Source organism: Plectropomus leopardus, chromosome 15 (assembly GCF_008729295.1).
Source record: "Plectropomus leopardus isolate mb chromosome 15, YSFRI_Pleo_2.0, whole genome shotgun sequence".
NCBI classification, from domain to species: domain Eukaryota; kingdom Metazoa; phylum Chordata; class Actinopteri; order Perciformes; family Serranidae; genus Plectropomus; species Plectropomus leopardus.
The window spans coordinates 22840050-22854370 of record NC_056477.1 but is presented as its reverse complement, the minus strand read 5'-3'; the positions used below and the strand labels follow the sequence as shown (position 1 = coordinate 22854370).

Sequence of the window (14321 nt, the reverse complement as noted above, 5' to 3'; positions counted from 1 at the left end):
CCAGGTTGGACACCAGCTGTGTTTCCTACACACAGCGCCTCAGGCACCTCATTATGTGCCTCTTTACTTCTCCTCCTCCTCCTTCTGTCCTCAGGGCCCCCGTGGCAGGAGGAGCGCCACTCCTGCAAGACATTTCTCAACATCACCCTCTCCTGTTTCTACTACTGAATCGCACATATACACACATACCCATGCACAGAGGAGCAAAATAAAAACAATGCATCACTTGCTTTGTAGCTTTGTCACATACATTTTAACCTCAACAGTAACCGAAATCTGTTTTCTGACATGACGACGATGCAAATATGTCAAACAAATTAAGTTAAAAATTAAATTAAGAAAATTAAATTAAATTTTCCCCATCTTTCAATAACCTTTCTAGGACTTTTTCTCACTATAGGAAACAAAGCAAAGTTCTGCTACATACATTACATGTACATAATATTTTTTAATGCTGTTTTTTTAGAGTGCACTTGTTCATGGAAAACAGCCACAATTCCTATCCAGTGGGACTTACTGTTGAGAAGAAACACCATCTAATGTAATGAATGTTTGCACAAGTTGTGTGGGGGTGTGTGCGTCCATGCATTCTGCACAGTAAGTTTTGGACAGAGTCAGCCAGGCCAAGCAGACTAGGGAGTGTCCAGACCTGATCAAAGGCCCCGGCTCTGGTGTCTGTAAACAAGCGGGAGGATTTTAGTCCCGCTGGCTCCCTTCTCTAAGGCCTCCTCCACACACCGAGCACTCTGTGTTACTCTTGGAGTCAGACTCTTAAAATAATAAGTGATGGGGAGCTGTGTGCTTATGATGACAAGGGTGTTCCCCTCTATATGAGCAGAGCCTGTCTGTCCAAACTGCCGGGCTGACTTAGTGTGCGATTACACACGTGAACGAGCGCTCACAACTCACGTACAAACACCTGCACACACCAACTTTGAAGCAGAGATCACCCACTTTTCCACATCTGTGCAGAAATATTTTAAAAAGCCTTTCTCACATTATTGGGTTACATTTTACAGGAAACGCCAGATATGCGCGCCTGTAGCGTGTGTGTGTGTTCTCCTGTTTCATCTTGGCAGAGAGAACTGTCGTCAACTGAACCGCAAACAGAGCACTGCCTCGGCCAATCAAGTGTGAAGAAAGAGGTACTTTTCCCTACCTACAGTATTATGGCACTTATAGTATACAGTTCTAAGGAAAGATAAAAATTTGGGAGGAGACAAAAAGATCAAGAGTCAGGGTGAGAGCAGGTTAAGAGGAGGCCAAATATGCGGGAATGGGATGGGAGGAATAATAAAAGTGTGAACAAAGGAGGGAATGGTCACCACTTTGAAGTATCAAATAATTGCTATTCATTTTCAGAAGGTGTAATTACTGTAAATAATCTGGATATTGCTGAAGCTGCCATGGTAACATATCAAATGCCATAACTGCAAATAGATTTCCCTAAATCCTATACACTGGACCTTAAAATAATCATAATCCATGTTTTATTTAGCCTATGTATGCACTAAGACTGAAGCACTTTACTTCAGTTAATACCTTTCTTGATATGTGTGTGTCTATGTTTTGAAATGCACTTCATATTAACCCTTTTCTCTTGATTTGACTCTGATGCTTTGTTCAGGTACAGCTTTATTTGCTATGGGTATTCTGTGTTGAGATAATGCAGACATATTAATACATGTCTATATCTGTTTCCCAAGGTCTGATAACGTAAGAGTTAATACATTTTTTCTGAAACCTCCATTTCTCCTCAATCATACTGTAGCATTTTTTCCATGATGGCTCTTCCTTCTCACTTCCACATTAAACTGCCGAGTTTTCAACCAAAACTGCTAACTGTAGTTAACAGCATTAGCATTGATGACGGAACATATTTCCTGTAAATGTAAGATATTGAAACAGAAAGAATGTAAATGGATCGTACAGGATTAAAATATAATGCATATATTTCATGTATTTTCGGGGGGGGAAACAAAATGTTTCTAAGGGCCACCTTTGGCTTGCAGGCCACACTATGCAACTAAACTGTTAGGGGTCCATGGTTTAAGAGAGATTGAGAACCAAGCTACAGAAAAAGGATGACCTAGTCCTAGACACCAACCTGAGAGCAGAGTAGGAGCCCAGAGACAGTGAGGCAAACTCTGGGTGGTAGTACAGGTACACAGACGACACACAAGTAGGAAGGATATCGATCACGCCCACTGCCACGATGCGTCCGTCCAGCCAGTACTGCTGGTGGAAGGAGCCGTAGCCCACCTCAGGCCCATCTGGAGAATGCTCCGCCTGGGGGAGAAAGCAAGAAAACAGTAAGAGAAGGTGGTCACTGGTGAAAACTACAATAATACTCTTGTGTGCCATATAGTTTGTACGTAAAACATATAAATCACAGTGGAATGAGAATGTGGTATTTAATAGGGCTGTTTTTATACTGTCTTTAACACACACACACACACACACACACACACACACACACACACACACACACCTGTATGATGGTGTATCATAATCCAGGCTTTTCCCTGCCAGGCCTCACGCATTATGTGTGGGGGTGTACAGTAGCCTCACATTCAGCCTGCTAATGGCTCCCAAATGTGGAGCGAGAGCAGGAGCGAGAGTGTAGTTGGGGGTTTGGGTTGGGGTTAGGGGAGAGGGGGGGGCGCTGGCCACAGAAACACTCCAGGAGAGGACTTTTTAATAAAAGACCCTGCGTGAGCAAAATCCATTTCACCAGGCGGTGGTGGAGTGTTGCCAAGCTTTCTCCTATATGTCTGTGTCTGCTCTCTCCATGTGGCATGAAAGAATGTGGGTGTTGGAGTAAACCCGCGGTTAAACAGTTAAGTGTTTGACACACGTTGCGTTTCTCATAGGGATCCGCATGCTGGGTTTTTTCAATCAGGTCACTTTACTGCTTTTATCACAGCGACTTAAGACGAGAGGCTTGGGGTTAGGGTTAAAAGTCATAGTAAGCCGGGGTATTGGTTTTTGTGTGTGTGTCTTTCTTCTCTGCACCAGTAACAGGATCCTTCTCCTTCACCGGCATTCATCTGGACCCAGTTAAGTAGTGCAGACGCTGCTAGTTATCACAACACTGAGAGAGCTAGCTAGATAATCCAACGCGCCACTGGGTGCACACTCTGACCAAATTAAACCTGACCAAATAAAAACAAGTCACACACACTCCCTGCAGCCGTGACCCCACAGGGCCGAACATCACCAATGGAGTGACTGTGTGCCACATTCCTCCTTACCACCGTGTAAAGTTTTCTTAAGTAGAGCAGGTAGTAAAAATAAAATTATATCCCCCTTTCCCCCAACTCAGGCCCCTCGAACAGTCAGGTCTGATTACCTGTCTGCCACAATATACACCAGAGTCCATTTACTTTTGTGTGAGTGGGTAGTTGTGTGGGAAGGGATGATTAAATTGTCTAAATGCTGCCCCACATCAGAGGACACGTGATATACGATATAACATAAAGATGATGTGGGTTTAGGCAAAAAAAAGGAGGGAAGAATAACGAAAAAAAAGCAGTTATTTGGAGGGCAGCTGGGGGTGTTGAAGTGTGACAGGCACCACATCTGGAGCAAGCACTGCACACTCTGTGTGTGTGTGTGTGTGTGTGTGTGTGTGTGTGTGTGTGTGTGTGTGTGTGTGTGTGTGTGTGTGTGTGTGTGAGAATGAGTGTGCGTGTGCGTGTGCGTGTGCCTGAGGTTGGGGGAACTGTCCGTCTGTGAAAGCAGGCAGCCTGTTATTTCTTGGCACTGGTTCCCCCAGAAACACTGGAGGCTTTGTCAGAGGCCCCTCTGTGTCATTTAGAAGTTGTAAGTAAAAGGAAAAGAGCGAGAGGTGATCGGCGCATGTAAGAGAGGCAGATTTTTTGCTTACCCCACCTCATGCATATGCGCTTCAGCAATGCCTTTGCAATAGGAGTAACATCTGTCTGAGTTTGCGTATTTGTTTCTAAGTTCATGCCATGTCCAAGGCCGTTCTTGTCTGACTGACCTGTGCGTCACCTCAGACGACAGCGTAATGGTTGTGTCCTTGCCACTGTGACAACAATCTAAACATTCTCTGGAACACTTCAACCACCCCAGAGCTTCCCCTGCAGCCCCAAATCGCTCTCATATGGCCTAAATACAATGCCGTGTGAGCAGAGTGAGCAGTGTGCTTGTCTTAAGAAAGTGGGGAGGTGGTGTACTGTGTGTTTTTTTTCACAATTCTTTAAAGTTGTTGGCATTTGTTAAAGAGGCATGTCACTGCTGGAAATCATGTTTCATAAAACGAGGCTGTCTGTGCAGTAGAAATATCAAATACTTCAGAAATTGGTGCTACATGGCCAGAGAAAACAAAGAAAAAACGCTGTGGGATTCGATTTTGCTCAAGAGGTTTTACCCTTCAACTACCAGACTGCACTGCACTGCACAAGACAAATAAATGACGCTGCTGCTGAGGGAGGTGAAGTGCGAAAACAATATGGTAGCTGACTGGTAACAAAATAACTCATATTACAGTTAAACATGAGGATGCATGATGATATAAAATATATATATATAGTTAATATATATATATATATATATATATATATATATATATATATATATATATGCATCCTCATCATTTAATTAACAAAGTATTTTTCTTATTTTGCAAAATGAATTAATATTATATATACTGAAAAGCATTATATCTCATGTCTCTATGTGCTGGTGGGCCATCATGATAAGAGTATCCATAATATGATATGATTTCCACCACAGAAGAGACTTGATGATCACTAAAATTAGGTAGGGAAAAAAAGTGGATGTATCGATATCGAAAATGAGTTGTTATATATCTGCATAATGGATACTGGCACAAAATCCATTATGTGCATCCCTAGTTAAACAGTAAACTTTTTTGTTGCCACTGTCCAAACTTTTTGGAATGTATATTAACAAAAAACAAAAAGGTTTATCAGATCTAACATCAAATATCTTGTCTTTGTACTAAATTCAATTTAGGCTAAAAGCATTTGCAAAGCATTGCATTATGTTTTTATTTATGTTTTACTGTATCCAACTTTTTCAGAACTTTTTATCTGTTTGCAGTGGCAAAAGAAGTACAAAAATGAGGAAGTTCAGCCTCTAGTTTAAGACACGGCCAGAGAAAATGTATGATTATGTATTTTCGCCTCATCCAGCAGATTGCAAATGAACACTGAGATATGGACACAGCCAAGATGACAGGGATTTTTAACACAGCTAATTCACACATTGTTATGATACAAAGCTCATTGAAAACCAGCGAAGTATCTCTTTAAGTTGCTTCTTCTAGCAAATCCCACCCAATATATATAATATAAGCCTGATATGGCTCTGATGATGTTCTGATGTAGGAGAGAAGAAAACACTATATTAAAAGATAACAGTTCAGAGCTAAGGGCTAAGTTGCATCTAAATATAATAAGATATGTTGCTGAATGATATCGTGCTTGTTTAAGTTTGTATAATCATTTCATCATAAAGGGTACAACATTTGAATGACAATATCTCTAAACACTAAACAGAAATTACTTTAGTAGGTATAATTTTTAATGTGTGAAATGAAAATGTCCTTCATTGCCACTGCTGATATATTCCTGTTATATCTTTCATAAACATTTTAAAAAACATTACTGTATGTGGCTGAAAAGTCAGTGGACCCAAAAGTCTGCTAAATTCTGCATTTCATTCAACATTCATTTCTATGTTTTCTGTGCAACACATTGATCGAAAGTCCCAATTTGGACAACGAGGGTGGCGTTCCATTCAATGTGAAGAAACTCCACAAAGCGACTGATCAAAGCAGTTGTTTGGAAAACTGTTTTCCAATAACAGAATGGACAAAAGCTTGGCTTGTGCTGAGAGGATGTGGCAGATATTAACTGAAGAACAGATTTAGGAAATAGCTTTGAGTTTATTCCATCTCCTCGCAACAATATAGTAGGGATTAGCATGGTTGTACTTAACAATTCCTTGTTTGTTATTTAGGGGTTTTTTCCCCCTGATATTAATTTTCATTAAATGTGTTATTTATTATATGTATTTGTACTTTTCTTTACTTTTATGTATTTCTGTAAGTATGTATGTATGTATTTTAATATTTATTTGTTTATTTGCCCTTTTTACGCAGTCAATAAATATATCATTTTGAAGAAATGTTAAAACCTGTGGTTTCTTATTTACATTGTACTGGGCATGTTTATTATTGTTGATTGCTGTGGATAAATAGCATATTCTGTTAGTTGCATCATGTTTTTAACTGCTTCTGGGTGAAAATCAAATCTGTGGAGGATTACGACTTGTTTTTTTCAGCTCAAAGCTGTGCAAATCTGCAACACTGAGTTGTTGGACCTGCTGCAGCGATGACGCTGGTTAGATTTTTACACTGACCAACAACAGATGCTGAACTCACACATTTCAAAGTTTTTCTGTCTGTCTTTTACTCCCAAATGTGCATCTACAAACAAGTCCTACAAGCAGGCTGCAGATGTATCATAACTCACATGATTTGCACTATTGTGTTGTCAGTATGCAAACATATCTTTCCAATGCTATAAAAGGACAAAATGACATTTACTTTACTAATTAACTCATTTACAGAGCTGTTCTGTTGTTTTACATTAGAAACAGCTGGTCAGCTTCTCTGTTTTTGGCTTGCAGCTGAGGTGTGTATACAGTGGGACCTGTGTGTTCACTACTATGGTATGTCAGCTGGTGCATTCCCTGCTGATGTGTATCTCTGTTTCTTTACATAATGAAAATTCTCATTCTCATCCTGTCGGAGCAAGAAAGAGAGAGCAAATCCATGAAGGACAGTCAGAAAGTTTGAGAACTATGGCCATAAAAACTTAGTTACAAACTGGCCAACACCCTGTTAATGAGTATTTGCCCCTTGGTTAGACACATTTGGAGGCTGTAAAGAAAAATAAATAGAAACAGAACGAGTGCATGAACCCCATACAGCTCATAAAACCTTGAGTTTCCCCAGCACATGCCACTTAGACCTAACCGAGGTCAAGTGCAGGGACAGACACCTGCATGACTGCTGCTCATCGTGCTTGCAGGTACTGATGTGCCACTGTTTATTAGACTGCGCAATGTGTTTACACGCCTGTTTCTGTGCGCAAATGTATTAAAACATGCAGAGGAATCAGGGACAGCTGATGTTAATTACCTCAGAGTTTCAGCATGGATCCTCTGCAATTTTGCCGAAATGGAACGCAGCAGCAAACAAACAAGTCGGACAACCTGGATCCTAATTAGCTGCAGTTGGATCTGTAAGTACGCTGTTTGCATACATTTGTATAAATGCAGGCTTACATGTGAGCTGATGAACCACACAGTATGCAGGTCCATGTGGTGAGTGTCTGTGTGTGTATTTTAATAGCGCTCTGATTGGAGACAGATGGAGGCCGACACGCAGAGGTAGCGCAGAAAGCCACGCATAATCACTCTGAAATGGAGAGCATTTGGAGAGAGACAGCAGAAGACAGGGAGGGAGATCAGACAAAGAAATTAAAAGAAAAAAGGAACAAGTAGGGCGAGAGCAGGCCAAACGAATGGAGACGGCCCTCTGAAGCAGTCTGAGAGGAGGGGACAGTGAAGGCAAGAAGATATGCGAGGCACTGTGTGTATGTGTGCAGAGCTGTGTAATTCAGTGTGCCTGGCCGCCAGCCTTGACGAGGTGATAAAAGCTTGTTTCCTATAAACACTAATGATGTTCATTAGTGAGGACCTGAGGGGGCCCGCGGGGGCAACACAGGGTGACTGTGTTTGTGTGTCTCTGTGTCAGTCAGTTTGTGTGTGCTCTTGGCCTACAATCCCATTAAAGCAGGTGTTATAAGTACCCATCCTGGGACTAATTGCTGGTGTAATTGTCCTGACCCAACAGGTCCACTGGTGTTTCTAAACGCTGCAGCTCACCGGGCCTGCTAAGTGTTCAGCGATGCCTGACTGCACCGATGACTCACTCAGTGACCACAGAGAATACACCAGTGAATCCAGATACCATCAATATCCTGCATATTATAATCATCTAAAGATGTAATAAGCTAATTGATTACCAGCAAGAGTGTTGTATTAATTAATGCAACAGAAGCTAATATCAAACTTTCTCTGGTGCATAAATAAGAACTCTTTATTGCTAACTGGGCCCATAACCATCTATTAGTTCTAGTGAGAGAGGAAGTATTCAGTTTCTTTAGTAGAAATACTAATACCACACTTTGAAAATACTAATATAAAAATATACACAGGTAAAAGTCCCTGAAAATGTTACATAAGTTAAATTAAGTCAGTATAATCAGGGAAAAGTACTTAAAGTATTAAAAGTAAAATAATCCAATGCAGAGAAATAATGAAAACATGAAAAACTGAAAGTTATTTTGAAAAAACACCCCCAAACCTCACAATTATTAAAAAATAAAATAGGAAATAAAACACACCCTGGATTTAAAAAAAATATATACCCAAATAACTTAAAATCATTACTATCTTTTAATAAAAAAAACACCCAAAAAGTTCAACATTATAAGAATATAGAATAGAAAACATAAAACACCCTAAAATTTAAAAAACTGAAGAAAACACACCCAAACCTCAAAATTCTTAAAAAGAAATCAAAAATGATTGGAAGTTAATTTTCTGATATTCAGCTAACTGAATAATCAGATACTCCTTCAGCTGAAATTGTATAAATTGTTTGGTAAGTTTTATCTATAACAAACTATCCTATTTTATTAACTCTTTACTAACCCTAAATAGTAAAGTATTCTCCCTTTGCACAAGAAAGTGAGGAGCAGTCTCATTCTGTGAAGGCCACAGGAAAGGACCAGTCTGAAGACCTTGTGTTGAATACAGTCGCAATCTGGACACCACATTTCACTGTTTTGCTCCCTCGACACCCCCTTTCACTTAGACGGAGCTAAATTAAAACCCTGTCGATATGAAACAAAACTCCCTTCCTGAATCCCTTAAAAACCCCCCCCCCCCCCCAATCCAGCTGGAGGGCTCTTGAAAAAGACAGAGCAAAGGTGCTTGGGTAAGTATGTGCTGGACGAGAGGAACTTGTGTTCATTTACACCCTTTTGAGTGTGTTTGATGAAGAACTAAATAGTGAAACGGCAGACATTTCTCAAATCATTATCATCTACATGACAGTAATTTCACCAGGAGGACCTTTTCTTGCTTGTTAAATCATTACAGGTAACACATATGGATGAAAAGCGACATTTAAAAAGGGGTTTCATTAAACTGTCAACAGGCCAAAGGAAATACATACCTCTAGTGGTGAATCACAGAGAAATCTCCGGAACTGTGAAAGGAGGCAGAGGGGGGGGAAACAGAGAGAAAAACAGTTAGATCTCTGGGTCGCCAACACTTCTGAAAAGGCATAAATGAAAACCATACACGTCTCCACTGCTGTCCTATGTAGTTTATCTCTCCCTGTTTTCTCCTCACTCAGGTGTCACATATCGAATGCAGCCCCCCTCCTTCACAAAGGGGCATAAAAGGAAGATTGTATTTACACAAATGAAAACATTTAGCCTATCAACTGAAGCTCACAGTCCAGGGAGGACATAGTGACAGCTAAAATAACGTTGCCGTCAAAATAGCCTGCCTCTGAACATGCTTTTAAATGTGCATGAGATATCAATTACTGGGGGACTTCATGTCTGTGGAAACATTAAAATCTTTCTTCCATTCTCTCTACTATTTCCTGTGCTCCTTCTTTTTTAGCGCCAGGGTTGAGAGCAGCGTGTTTACAGACAAGCCGACCTGCAGGACTGGAAGACAAACGTAGCACGCTTCCATGTTCAGGGCCAAAACCCCCATCTATAATGAGAACCAGCGTGGCCACAGAGGAGCGGTGATGGACAGCTTTTGGTTTGCTCAGTCTATCTCAGCCTCATGTGCCACACCACAGTTTTACGTTCATATTTCACAAGGAAATGCTACAATCCAGCTGTTTCTTTCATTTGCAGATATGTTCAATGTTGGTTCCACTGTCTGGGGAGCAGGACAGGAGTCCAGAATAGCACCAGAGTCATAAACATACACTAGAGACGTTCCAGACAGGACAAAATATACAAAAAGGGGATGAATTATGTAAAACAGCTCATAAAATATGAGGCTACATTATGAAACTCCTTGAAACGTGGAACGACATCACTTTTCCTGTGCTGCTTTCAGATGTCTTTCAGAAGTATTTAAACCTTTAAACCCTGAGCAAATGAGTTTGATTTCTTTCCAAAACGTGCAAAACAAGGCAATGAGCAATTTGTTGGACTGAGCAAAGGTCCAACAAATTGCAAGAAATTAGTAGAATTTAGAAAATTAATTTTAAAAAATTAGGGAAAAACTATATTTATAATGATCATAATTATATATTTAAAAGTTTTTTACAAGATTATCGATTTTTATGCACTTTTCAAGATCATTTCCTTGTTTTGTTTTTTTACTTTTTTTTTTTTTTTTTTTTTTTTTTTTTTTTACAAATTTCAGGTAATATTCTTGTATTTTTTACTAATTTCTTGCTAAGATTTTGGTTATTTCTTCTTTCTTGCTCATTGCCTTCTTTACATTTTTTTGAAAGAAATCAAGCCAAAGGGGTTACCAAAGGGTTACCCAATGGCTGCTGTTAATTTTTTAAATATTTTTTAAATAGTTTTCCCTCAATAAAACACTGACTCTACACTTACTAGCTTATACATCTTCCTCTTCCACCTCTGCACTCTCTATCCTGAGTCCCTATAGTCCCTGTACAAATGCACTCATTACACACAGTAGCCCAACATTTCCTATACATAGATTTTTTCATCTTAATTCATTGTAGAGCTGCTTGCAGCACATTAGCTCTGCCCTCCTTGGCTCAGTCCCCCTCAGTTTATCAGATCACAGCTCAGATAAGAATTATCTAACTAGCATACCCACCCGTTGTCCCTACGCCTCACTTCCAGCTGCTATAGACTACTTCGCATGATTAAAGTGGGCAGCAGCTATGTAGACAGACCATCAGTGCAAACACCAGTCACAGCGGGCTGGGTCTAACCTCTGTAAAGGCAGCAACAGAAAGTTTGCAGATCTGTCAGACAGTCAGAGTGGTCTGCTGGCTGATTTCAGGTTTCTGTGGCTGCTGACTGAAGATATGCCCATTCTTCTCCCGAAAAATAAGTCTGTAGCGGTGAGCAGTGAGGGAGAGGACATAACTGTGACTCGAGGCTCTAGCAAGCTACATAACCATGAAGTTGAATAAGTCGTAGAAGGCTAACAATTAGCAAAACTGTCTGTCCATATCTGAAAGACACTGATGCATTTTACTTTGTTTGTTTGTTCATAGTCAGACTCTCTTTTAGAATTTTTTTTTTTTTTTTCAAGAATCTGCTTCCCTTTTTTATAGTTGTTTTGCAGTGTAAGCAGTCATTGACAATGCTGGAATCGCAACTCTCTCTGCAGGATTCTCCAAAACCACAGCAAATAAAAGGTGCAGAAGTCTAGCTTTCTCTCAGACCACTTGAATTACAATATGCTCAAAGGTTATTGTACGATTTTTGCCCAATGATGCCAAAATAAAACTGGCTACCCCATATTTAATAATAATAATTCAATAATTAAACAATAATAATAATTATAATAAATAATAATAATAAGCCAAGTCTTTCTACAGAGTCTCTGTCAATAAACGGATAAATCCAAGTTATCATGTACATACAGCAGCTCTGTATAGCCAAGTAGGGGGAGAAATATACATCTTTCCCTCTTATTAAAATCATTAAACTGTACAACAACCACACCAACATCTTCTGTCTGTGTGTCTGTGACACAGCAGTTAAACTAGTAATAGCAACAACTGCTGAAGGCATGGTTCACTGGGTGGGACAGTCCTGGCTTAGGCGCAAATAAAAATTCGGCCAGTAGTCTGAACTCATCCAAAAGAGCGTGTGTTTCTCCGTTTGTCTGCCAGAGCTGATGTGTGCACTGATGACACTAACATAGTGTTCTCCAAAACGGGGGATGTTTTGGCAGAGAAGTGTTGCACAATGATGCACTGTCATCTGTCATTTATATTTTTCCTTTGCCTAAAGCAAACAGTTCTCACTACCTTTCAACACCGCCCACTAGAGCAGCAAAATGACTGAATCCACAAAATATTAGTTAAGTTTCCAGTCAGAAAAATACGGGAATTTATAGAATATGAGGCGCTAGCAAGAGGACAGCTAATGTACAGAACTCCAAAACAAAAGAACTAATAAAAAACAGTGCACGCAGTTCTTGCTGAGAAGTTTTATCAAAGGCTAAAAAAGTCTGAAAAATCATACCCCTCAGATGCAGAACAATATGTCAATAAAATGTTATTTTGACTTTACATTTTCCTACATGTATCCCAGGTAAAATATCTAGCAGTGGTAAAATAATTGCAACTCACTGCATAGAATTACACACTTACACATACTTTTTTAATTTAACTTAGATGAAATTCTAGACACCTGCTAAACAGAAGTATTTTGTTCACATTCTATGCTTTCCATTAACAACTGTAGTAAAGCTGATAATGATCTTTTGTCATGCTAAAAAATACTTATCAAGTTACCCACCTGTGTAACCATGCCAGTAAAGTGTAATTTTCCTCTCTTAATTTTGCAATGACTACTGCTCTGCCAGTTAACAAATTACCAATAGCAAAGCCTCCCAATGTGTAATATTGCCGGAGGGCACAAATGAAACTTTAGTTAAAACCTCAGAAAGAAAAAAAAAAACTTAACAGTTTACCAACAGAACAGCTGCACTAATTAGATGACATCATTTATAGAGGCCATGCTACGACACTGGCCGCTGTGTGTGTGCGGGACTGTGAATCTCCAATTGACCTTGAAGCAAAGTGCCGGATTAATCTGATTTAGATGAGTAAGTGTGAACTTTTACGCATTAGAGCTGTTAATGTATGCAAATGCATACTTGGATGTAGCTCCGAGCTTCCTAAGTCCCTCCTGCTCTGCTTTCACCACGCAGTCATCAGGGGGCTGATGGGTAATCATACAAAGAGGAAAAAGCACAGCAGCTTTCCATTGCTGTGTTACCCCTGCTTGGCTGGGTGAGGCAGCTCTCCTGGAGCCTGGCAGGGTCGACCCTGCTTTAGCCACTGACAAACAGACCACACGTCCCTGCCAGGCTGACACAGACGCACAAACAAACAAACAGACAAAACTCATTAACATGCACAGGCTCTGCAGGAGGTAGACAGTCTAATGTGTAGGTCCAGTCACTCAGGTATGAAGACAGAAAGAGGATAGACATGTGAATCAATCTCAGCGTCCACTCTCTCTCTCCATAGTTCTAATACAACGATGCACATGCCTGTAAACAGAGCTCTGTCCAAAGTGCCTTCTGGAACGTTTTCATCTGCAACACATGGAGTCCATCACTTCCTCTCTAACTCTCCCTTTCCTTATAGTAAACACTCATCTGTATACGATTAGAAGGGCAAGCAGCCGTCTCAAACACACACACAGACCAGAGCTGTCGTGTCTTCACTCACACAGATACAGCACATATAAACACACGCATCTGCTTAAGCCTAATTGCTACTTAGACCTCTCGTCATTGTGCTTTACTCGCTCAAAATGCTGTACTTATTTTAGCGACAAGGTGCCTGTATTCGCTCTCTCACATACAATAAAAAACACCCATTTCTGTCTCTCTTCAAACATTTGCAGACTAGATTGTTTATTTCATCGTGCAACAGAGGATCTGTGGGAACCTAGCTGCACTGCACAGATCAATAGGTAAATAGAAACCGAACACTGAGCTCTGGCATAAGAGGAATGCTGCTTATAGAAGGTTTTATTGAATCTCTCATTATTGTGTATAACTGTTGCAAAAAGCTTTAAGCTAATGCAAGCCAAAAGTTATTTTCCTCATTCATTTCTCATTTTTACTGACAAATTTTATTGCCATTTCGCAGCTTTTTCCATATACTTTTTTCATGTGTCTTGGTTAAAGTCCTGGCCATCAAGAAGAGTAAATACAGATTTAACAGGATTTGTTTTCCTGAAAATGAATGCCACATGTGCAGGAACTCAGAGTCACGGCTCAGCAAAACAGTTAAGACCAGTAAGTGTGAGTAAGAGTGTGCGCGTGAGCATGTGTGTGTGTGCACGTGTGTCTAAATGATTGCAAGTTTGTGCTTCAACTCTGTCAGGAAACCATGATTGGATGTGGAAGGAATAACGTCTGGCTCCCTTCCAGTCATGGTATGACAGGAAATGCATACATCCTTAAACAAACAAAGCAGTTCCCCT

The 14321-nt window shown here is 40.1% G+C and overlaps 1 protein-coding gene across 1 annotated transcript in view; it reads right to left on the bottom strand.

Moving 5' to 3' along the window:
- Positions 1 to 14321, bottom strand: part of LOC121954881 (arginyl-tRNA--protein transferase 1-like) — a 57424-nt gene that overhangs the window by 31074 nt on the left and 12029 nt on the right. The window contains exons 6-7 of the mRNA XM_042502618.1: positions 9305 to 9337; positions 2108 to 2289 (exon numbers count right to left, since the gene is read on the bottom strand). Of these exons, the coding sequence (XP_042358552.1) occupies positions 2108 to 2289; positions 9305 to 9337 (215 nt within the window). The remainder of the gene's footprint in view (positions 1 to 2107; positions 2290 to 9304; positions 9338 to 14321) is intronic.